The sequence below is a fragment of the Limulus polyphemus genome, unplaced genomic scaffold (genome assembly GCF_000517525.1).
Source record: "Limulus polyphemus unplaced genomic scaffold, Limulus_polyphemus-2.1.2 Scaffold535, whole genome shotgun sequence".
NCBI lineage: Eukaryota > Metazoa > Arthropoda > Merostomata > Xiphosura > Limulidae > Limulus > Limulus polyphemus.
The window spans coordinates 264,466-274,267 of record NW_013666145.1 but is presented as its reverse complement, the minus strand read 5'-3'; the positions used below and the strand labels follow the sequence as shown (position 1 = coordinate 274,267).

Here is a 9,802-nt window from a genome sequence, read left to right as displayed (position 1 = left end):
TTAGAAAAAATTCTTCAGAAGGTATGCTCACAAGCAGTGTGTGTGAAATGTCATTCAACACAGTAACATAAGCTACATGTTTGCCAAGTTATTTACAACTTACATGACAGAATTATCAGTTAGACATGGTTCAAAAGGCAATACAAGAATAAAATACAATAGAATCAGATGTATACTGTTTATGAACTTTAAGCTTTTTAGGATAATCAACTGTAGTTTTCTGTTACAATCTGAAGTCATTCTAGAAAAAAAAAGCGTAATTTAGATTTATTTATAATTATTTTTATGGTAATTACAAGGTCAATTAAACTGACCAAGTTTGTGTAGAGTTAGGGTAAAGAAAGTAACAGATAAAATATGAAGTTTTACTAAGAAACAAACATTTGATATTTATTTAGTAGGTTATGCATATGAAATTTGAAAATTTTCAGATTGAAGGAAAATATATTTAATCTTAACATGAAAAAATCACTTTGCATTCATAGGAGTCAACACTCTTACTACAAATATTTATGGACAAATCTTTAGTAAAAATGCTTAATTGTAAAATCTGATTTTTGGGTACAAAAGACTTGTAATGTTTAGTAAAAGCTTGCCACATTTTGTAATTGTATGGTTTCATGGCCATTACAAGGTGATGTAAAATATACAAGCCCATGTCTATAGGGTATTATGCAAATTTAAAAGAAAAGAAAAGTGTTCTTCAGTATCATAATGCATAGAAGGTTTGCACACAGTAAACCATGCCATCTGAACACTACAAAAGAACAAGATTAACTTTTCTATGAGGCTGATGAATGAGATAACATATTCAAGATGCACTTACTTAAAGAAATAAGCAGATGAGAAGAACACCAGGTACAGAGAAGCATAGGTTATTCTGTCTTTTATCTCCTCCTGAAAACAACACAAAGAAATGTTTTAAAAAATGCAGATGTTTTCTTTGAACTTTTTTCAAGAAAAACAGAAACGAGTCGGAAAAAAAGAAGATAAATTTGGTCTATCACCAATTCTCACACAAAACATAAACAAGGCCAATACATTCTGCTATTTCATATCCTCCTAATCATAACAAATAATTAAAACAAAATATATATTATCTTTCTTCTCTTCCTAAATGTGGTAGGAAAAAGTAATTAAAGTACATAACAAACCCACTTGTATAGGTGAAACAAAATATAAGAGTGTGAATAAATTTAATCAAGCAACTTTCACAAATCTTGTTATTAGTTATTTATTTGCCAGCAGCATTTTAATAAATATATAAAATACAGATTTGTTGTAATAATAAAAATAAAAGAAAGTGGTATAATGATGATTTTATAAAGAAATTTAATGCAACATTTAGTAAATAATAATTAAAAGTACAAAATGCTAAGAGGAAAATGATACCAAAGTTGATTTCTTTACAAAGGTTTAATTTCTACACAGGTTGTTCTCTGTATATGCATTTTGTTTGATTTTTATGTTTCTTTCAATTTTTGTTTGATATTTTTACATGAAAAAAGTTATCTTATAATTTACCCAACTGATAGATTGATAAAGAACTTTTAAAGTATATAATGACAATGTGGTTGAGGTAATACTGTTAAATTATATTTTTGGGTTTTTTATGAAAATCAACTATTTTTTATAAGAATATTTTTTGTGAATGTCAAAACTCAATAAGACAATCAATCCAAGCCAAACTATACCTTCTTAACTTTCTGGAAGTAGAGTTCAGGATAGCAATGCAACCAATATGAAATCTGGATAATGAAATAGAACTTGAACATGAACCTAGAGAAAGGATAAAAAAAATAGGGATACAAGGTGTAAAACAAATGCATATTCAATATACCATCACTAAATACACATACAACTTTGGAAAACAGTTTGTTGTTATCTTAAGCCATCTTCTCTCATGACAGTTAATCAAGTCAAATGTTTGCAGTCTACCACTAACAGAAAACAAAAAATTAAATAAGATTCTATACCACAGCAGTCAACAATCAACTTCTAACCAATTTCATAAATGACAATAAATTGCACAAAAATAAAGCCACATGAAAGTATCCCATGTTTAACATTTTCACCTTGGGTAGGTAAAAGTTTGCATGTCACAACCTTTTACAGAGTTACATTCAAAATTTAATTAAACTACTTTATTATCAATGTATATAACTAAACTCAGCATCAGAACATAGATAATAAATCAACGTTTAGTATTATTTAAGTTTTACATTCTTAATTTTATAAGGAAATATTTGAAAAAAAACAAACAAATTCTCAATCTCCCCTAGTACGAGAACTGCAACATTTGTTAGCTGTTCATCGAATTTGTTAGCTATGTATTCCCTCTTCTCCAATTTTTTTTACCACCCCCCTTAGAAGTACACAATTTAATGTAAATTACTCATTATAAGGTTTTCATTGTTCAGGCAAAGCATAATTTACATAGCCTTCAATCTTATTCAGTTACAGAGCAAAACAGAAAATCAGTCACCCTCTCTTTCAGAACTTATCAATAGTTCTCTCTAACATTTAAGACTACATTGTTTATAACCAATAGAAAGTCAAAGGCTTTCTCTATCAAATGATGTATTATATTACGTTGCTGACTGTACAGATAACTGTCTATTTTCCTTCCAGTTCAAACTTTATTCCCACAGGAAACACATTGACGAGCTTAGCTGAATTTTTTAACAGATTTTGTCACACAGTTAGAAAGCCAGAAAAATTGTGATAGTTATAGAACATTTTTTTCCTTTTTGCATATTATTATTCTGTGTTTTTTGGTGCATTATTTAATGCAGTAATACAATTAGTATAAAAAAGCAAGGTTAAGTTTTATCGACAGTCAAGAGCAAAAAAAAAAACCCAGATAAGTACTTAATTTTTTGTTTTTCATGTGTATTCTTTATTTATTATTATAAAAGTAATTAAAATGTAGAAACTGAAAACTTTTTAGATTACCTAAGGTAAAAGGAATAATAATATCAATAATAATAATTCTTATGAGGTACGCTTGTGAGTAGTCTGTGCATTATGTAATTTGATTCTATAATGTGAGCTGCATGGTTGTCATGTGAATTGCAATTTATATGGTGCAAATAATAGTTAGACATGGTTCAAAGGACAATAAAATAATAAAACTTAAGTATAAATAGATGTATACTGTTACAAGCTTTAAGCTACTTAGGATAAACAATTATGGTTTTCTGTTACAAGTTACAGTCATTCGAGAAAGAAAACCGGCAAAATTTATAATTATTTCCTAATTTTTTGATGGTGGTTACGAGGTCAGTCAAGTCAACCAACTTCATTCAGAATTAGAGTAAAGAAAATAACAGATAAGATATAGTTTTCTGAAAGAAAACCTACATTTCATATTTATTTAGGAAGTTTTAAGAGTTATGCAAATGATACTTAAAAAGATTCAGATGAAGAAAAGTATTTTTAATTTTCTCATAAAAATTACTTTGCACTCATAAAGGGAAACAACATGAAGAGTAAATTGTTAATAAAGTTTTTCATTGAACATTAACATGCTATTTTCCACTTACAGAAGGGAAACATGTAGTGTACATTGTAAATAGTTTTTCATTGACAGTGAAGTGCTTTTTTTCCATTTTTTTGGAGTTTATTAAGTTCTACTTATGGGACCCTTGAAAAAAAAAAAGTTGAGTCCTGGACCCTTCACTGTATGACCCTAGTGAGAACCTTGAGTAAGGTAACAATGATTTTTCTTTAACTGTTATTAAAGTTTCAAAAGTGTTTTTTTAAGTCCATATTTTTATTTTGCTTATTTTTATAAATTAGCAAAACTGAATTAATTATTTCACATATCATAGTTATGGGAAGTCAAATTCACTGTCAAAACAATGTCAAAACCCACACCTCGATTTAGTAATAAGCCATGGGATCTAAAGTGCAAATGATCAGCTTATGTTATATGGAACGGTCTCAATTATTACTCTGAAATGACTTTAGTTTAAAGAGTTTCATATTGCTCATTAAGACATGGTTAGACCTCAAAGAAAACACCTTGATGTTTCACTCATGTGGAGAGCTACCAGATGGTCAATCACAGCAGACTGTTGTGAATTAGATACAAAATATTATAACAGAATGCAAACAGCTTCCAATCCAATGGTACCATTAGTCATATACCTGGCCATGATAGACCATCACATACAACACAAACAAACATATGACCCATCTGTCACTGTTGGTTTGCTGCAATTGTAGGGTACTTGCCCTACAACTGAATCAAGTGTTCATGGCAGTAATTAAGTGATAGTTCAGTGCATAAACAATTACAAACATACTTCACAAGGCTTACATGTACTCCAGATACACAAAGATGTGCTTTATGGTCACAGAAAGCATTAAACAGATTACCCTTATAAATGCCAAGAAAGCATCCAGTGAACCAATAACATGTGGAGCAATATTCTTTTCAAAAAAAAGAGACAGGCTTCACTGCATAGATAAATAATATTTGAATAACAATTTAGAGCCCAGAATCAGACCCAACTTCATTTTATATAAGGATGTGACATATCGCAGTGGTGTGGATGGGAATAAGCATTGACAAACAAACAGCCAACAACATTTTATGCTGTCATATACTAGTGCAAGAGATTCTAAGTTCAGCCTAATAAATGTAATACCTTCTTTTACAGTGTCAAATCATTCAGTATAATCTCTGAAGAAGAGGAGGACTGACTGGATGGAGTGGTTAAGGATACCTCAGAAACTTATTAGCACGATGGATAATCAGATGTGTGCTTTAAATCAAATTGAACTACAGGGGTGTGATTGACATTAGTTAATAATGCTTTTGCCATGGCCTAGCTAAAATATTATAAGTACAATTATTGTTTAAATCTAAATAAAAACATTAAAAACTAGGACAACAATAATGATGATCCAGCATCTTGAAGAAATTTTAATATTCCTAGAGTGTTTATCAAAGAAAAGTTTTGGTTAAGGAAAATATTTTTTCTCCTTACCATGTGCAAGAAAAAAACAAAAACAAATGGATGTCACTTATGAGTTATGAAATATAACTGTACAGTAATTATACTTGTAGCAGACATACATTTAGCAATAATATGAACTATAAATTCAAAACTATTATAATTTAGTTTTTACTTACGTCATATGTGCGTGAGGGTAATCCACCCACAGTCTAGAGATGTCAAGGACATATCCCTCCTATTAAATCATATATATATCTAATTAAAGATGTTTGATAAAGAAAAACTACATACAGTTCATAACCAAATCAACTGATTGACTTCAATAAATAAAACGTTTTTATTTTTAAAATTGGGAGTTGGCCATACAAACATTAGTTGCTGTTTTCATTTTCACAATATCTGGCAAACAAAGAAAGCATTAAAATTGCCTTTCAATGGTAATTTAATATGATAGCTATCCAACGATATAGCTTTTTGTTGTTATTGGTTCACACCTTGCAGATATATATTCATTTGAAAATGATCCTCCCCCTAGTCACATTTTGATGAAAGTCCATTATCTGTTACAAAGTAATGTACTTAAAAAAACTGCCTGTTGTCACTGCTAAGCTAGTCAATATACACTGGGAAAATGTCCAACCCTCATGCTTACCCAAATCTCAGTTGCTGATGCTAGGTTGGAAGGTACAAAGTTTGCAAGAAGTGCAAAATTTGTGGATGCAGTCATTCATGATGGGGTTCCTGCTGAAGTTAAAGCAATCAGAAAGAGATTGTCTACAAAGATTAGAATCCAACCAAGAGGCCATGAAAATTGTGTAGAAGAAAGAATAGTAAGAATAAGATACTATATTCTTCTCATTGTAACCACTTTCATTGTCTAAAATTGTTCAGTGATTGACATATTTAGATACGATTGATCAGATCTCCAATAACAAGTCATAGCACATAGTTAAAGAAAATTTATTGTTGTTTCTACTTTTGCTCAGGACCATTCCACTTTGACCTTTATTTGCATGTAAGAATGGTTTCAACGTTCACGACATGGAGGACTATTCATCAATGCCAAAACAACATTTTGGGAGTTTCATTGCATTTTTCAAAGCAAGAGACCAAATCATATATTTATGCAAAGTTTTATATCAGAAATTGGTCTAGTGAATTTTCTCTTCTAAAAAATGACATCAAAACATAGCAATTTGTGTATGATCAACTCAAAATTTTAAGGTTGATAGGAAAATGAGTTAGAGAATTAGGACTTAGTATCAAATTAAAGATAATATGTATATGCAAGTATGGTTTAAATTATAACTTATTCTCTGACAATAGAATGTTTTCTTCAAAAAGAACTACCAGAAAACTAACCTAAAAAAATCAGTGAAAACTGTACATAATCTAGGTATCTAATTATCATCTGTAATTAAAAATATACATACATAAATATAGTTTGTTAAAAAACAAATAAGATTTGTTTTTTAACAGTTATTTAAATGCTTGACTGTTACACAATTAGATCAACTACTGTATGTTTTATTTCCCCCATCATCATCCTGAAGAAAGAGAAAAAAATCTTCAACATAGATCAGTCAGTTATTATTTTAATTTCATTCCAAAATATGAAGAAAAAAAGAATTAGTTAAATATGTTGCAAGAAAATAACTACAATAAAATGTACAAAAGCTATTAATGTTAATTAACCTTACATATGCTTGCTAGGGTGAAACCATGTTTCTGTAGCATATCAATCTATTCAAGATGTCATTATAAACCTTGAGAAAAGCACTAGACAATCTACATATGCAACATTTCTTGGTGAAATCCTTTTGTGAAAATTGAAATTACACATTTTAATGTATCTTTGCTGATTGTCATCTTATTCTCTTATCAAGTATTTACTTTTATAATAACCAGCTTTAATGAACACATGGCATACCTTTAAGATAATATCTCCTCCCCAAACTAAAGAAACCAAATAGAAGAGGAGCAACTGTCCAGATTCATTGAACTTACTATGCTTCAGCTTAGAGAGATGCATCTTTCTGTTCAATTTCTAGATGAAAAAAAACAACAAAAACTAATAAAGCAATACATGTAAAATATAAATAATAAATGTATTTTCTGAAAATGTAAGAGCATATTGTTACTTATTAAGGGTTTAAAAAAATTATGATTTTGAATGTTACCTTTATTAGTTTTTACACCCAGATGAAGTTGCTATCACTTACTATTGTTTCACATAAGTTTAATGCACATGGAAAGGATACCAAAAGATACCATAAGCATTTAAAGTTGTGACTTACTTATTAGAAGAAAAAACATAAAAAAACACACACACACACTAAAATGAGAGTATTCATGGATCATAAACATTCAAGAATGTAATAATATATTTTATATTCATGTATTTCATTGTCTATTGTATACAATTCAGTGTAGGATAGAAGTGTTACTATTTTCTATAAGCACGTTACTTCTACACCTTCCATTGTAAAGATTTTTTGACTGACGTTTTCTTTTTGCATCACATGAAAGTTTACATGAAAATTAGCTCATCTTTGATTTTAAAATTCTTTAGTAAACTTAAATGTCTATATTTATTCAGTTATTTAATTTTTTAATAGTCCAATATACTAAAATTCAGTGATCAATAAATGTAGCCTTTTGAAAACTAAAAATGTAAATAATTAAAGTATACTTGACTCAGTCTTCATAATGCACTATCTATAAAAGTAATATGTATGTTTTTGTAAGAAAGTTGACTTGATTTTAACTACCTTAGGTTTTAAAAGATCTGATTTGAGATGGTGCTGAAATATTCAAGTATATACACATGCAAATAGTGCTAACTCTGTAAGCTTGGAATTTCTTTATTTTTGGACATCATTTTATAGATATTGATGAGATATGCAAACAGAAACTGTCAAAATAACTTTGTGTCACATGCTAGAATTTCTTAAAATGTATTTACATAAAATAATACATATTTTTGTCATTACAATAGTCTTTTGTGTACTATTCGTACCAAATATCCAACTTATTTGCCAAATCTGCACAATTTACAACTTGAAAATAAATTAGAAAGTTGGAAAAAATATTGTTCAGATACAAGTTACATAGAAGGAAAAGAAAACTTTCTTTGAATTAACTATTAGTAACAACCGATACAAAATTGCTTAAACATACTTATATTCAATTTACACATTTAAGCTGTTTTTGATTTTAACTAATACTTACATCCAAAACATATTCTTGAATGATGGCATGCATGACAATGGCAATCAGGAAGTAGAAGAATACAACACACAAATCTTTTGTTCCATAGGTGAAGTAGATAATATCTGTTGGACTGGTAGCTAAAAAAAAGTAAATAAATCAGTTAAGGACATACTATACAAGTTGTGTAAGATGTTTTTATTTATAACATGATGCTTAATAGCTGAAATCCTTACAGTTTTTGACAGATGGACTGATTCTGAAAAAAAAAGCACTATAGTTCTATCACTTTTAAATGAGATTTATCAACCTTTTTTTTTTTTTATCTTATGTATAGAATAAACATTTCACCAACTGTCAGAAAGATAGTCCATGCATCATTAAAACAGATATTATGGCTCATACGCTATATTTACTAGAAAAATATCTATACTAAATATCACACACCTTTATATTAAATATAATACTATTATATACATCTCACTATAACTAGTTTAGTTTTATTTTAAAAACAATCAAAACCAAAGATTTGTTTTAATTCTGCTTAGGGCTAAAATAACATCAAGGTGAATGAAATGTTTTTGTTTGTTTTTTAAAGAAGAAACAAACTTTCATTGAAAGTATTAGCCTCTGGGAATATGACATTAAGTAAAAGTACTGAATTCAGAGAAAGTCTACAATATTAAAAATTATTATTTACACAAAATAATTCTTGGCCCATTAAATTGTATTTGACAAAATATATTATTGAGGCATTTCTAAATTTACACATTAGCAAAAACACTAATATTAAAAACTAAGGAATAACTTAATACAATGAAGAGCATGATAAAACTTGCATTCGTATGTTGGGAAATTCAGAAGTGCAATACTGGAAATCTACATGACTGCAGATAGGGATGATCCTTTCATGTTATCATATGATCCATGCATGTCACTATAAATCTAATACAGAGGTATTAACTAATGTCATCATATTCAGATAACAGTACATGTTTATAGTATCTAGAACTATTACATCTTGAATTCATCTTCATGCATGTATAAATATACAGTTAAAATCCTAAAACTTTGCTTTTATAATACATATACAATATAGTGCTTATAAAATTGACTTACTATAATATAGAATTACTAACCTTCTGTTACATTATGATGCATGGCAACAAAAAAGGAAGCAACAGGTGCAGTTGCCTGGAAAAAAAAAGTGTTTTATATATATGAAAGCCATTTTGATAATATAATGTTTCAATTATACACGACAATATACATCCCAAGATGTTACTTACCAGCTTACGAGCTGATTTAAGCTTGTGATTTGTATTTCTAATTTTCAAAACATCCACTACTATCACTAATAAAAACTCTTAACTATGTGTTTGCCTAATTAATCTTTGGGGACTTCATAGCAACTATCACTTGGTCATTATTTCAAAGATTAACAAATTCAAGGTATGTAATTTTGCATAAAAACAATTAAAAATTTTTTTTAATTCTTAAGAGTGAAAAACATGTATAATAATAATAATAATATGCATAATAATATGGTGAAATATATTAGTTTAAACAATGTTGTGTGTGTGTGTGTGTGTGTGTGTGTGTGTGTGTGTGTGTGTGTGTGTGTG

General features: G+C 28.7%; 1 protein-coding gene across 1 annotated transcript in view; it reads right to left on the bottom strand.

Annotated features, from left to right (window-relative positions):
- The window catches only part of LOC106458936 (translocating chain-associated membrane protein 1-like), a 27,980-nt gene that overhangs the window by 14,652 nt on the left and 3,526 nt on the right, over positions 1-9,802 (bottom strand). Inside the window, exons 2-7 of the mRNA XM_013918503.1 lie at positions 9,317-9,371; positions 8,199-8,317; positions 6,898-7,014; positions 5,144-5,202; positions 1,695-1,779; positions 827-897 (exon numbers count right to left, since the gene is read on the bottom strand). Coding sequence (XP_013773957.1) covers positions 827-897; positions 1,695-1,779; positions 5,144-5,202; positions 6,898-7,014; positions 8,199-8,317; positions 9,317-9,371 — 506 coding nt within the window. The remainder of the gene's footprint in view (positions 1-826; positions 898-1,694; positions 1,780-5,143; positions 5,203-6,897; positions 7,015-8,198; positions 8,318-9,316; positions 9,372-9,802) is intronic.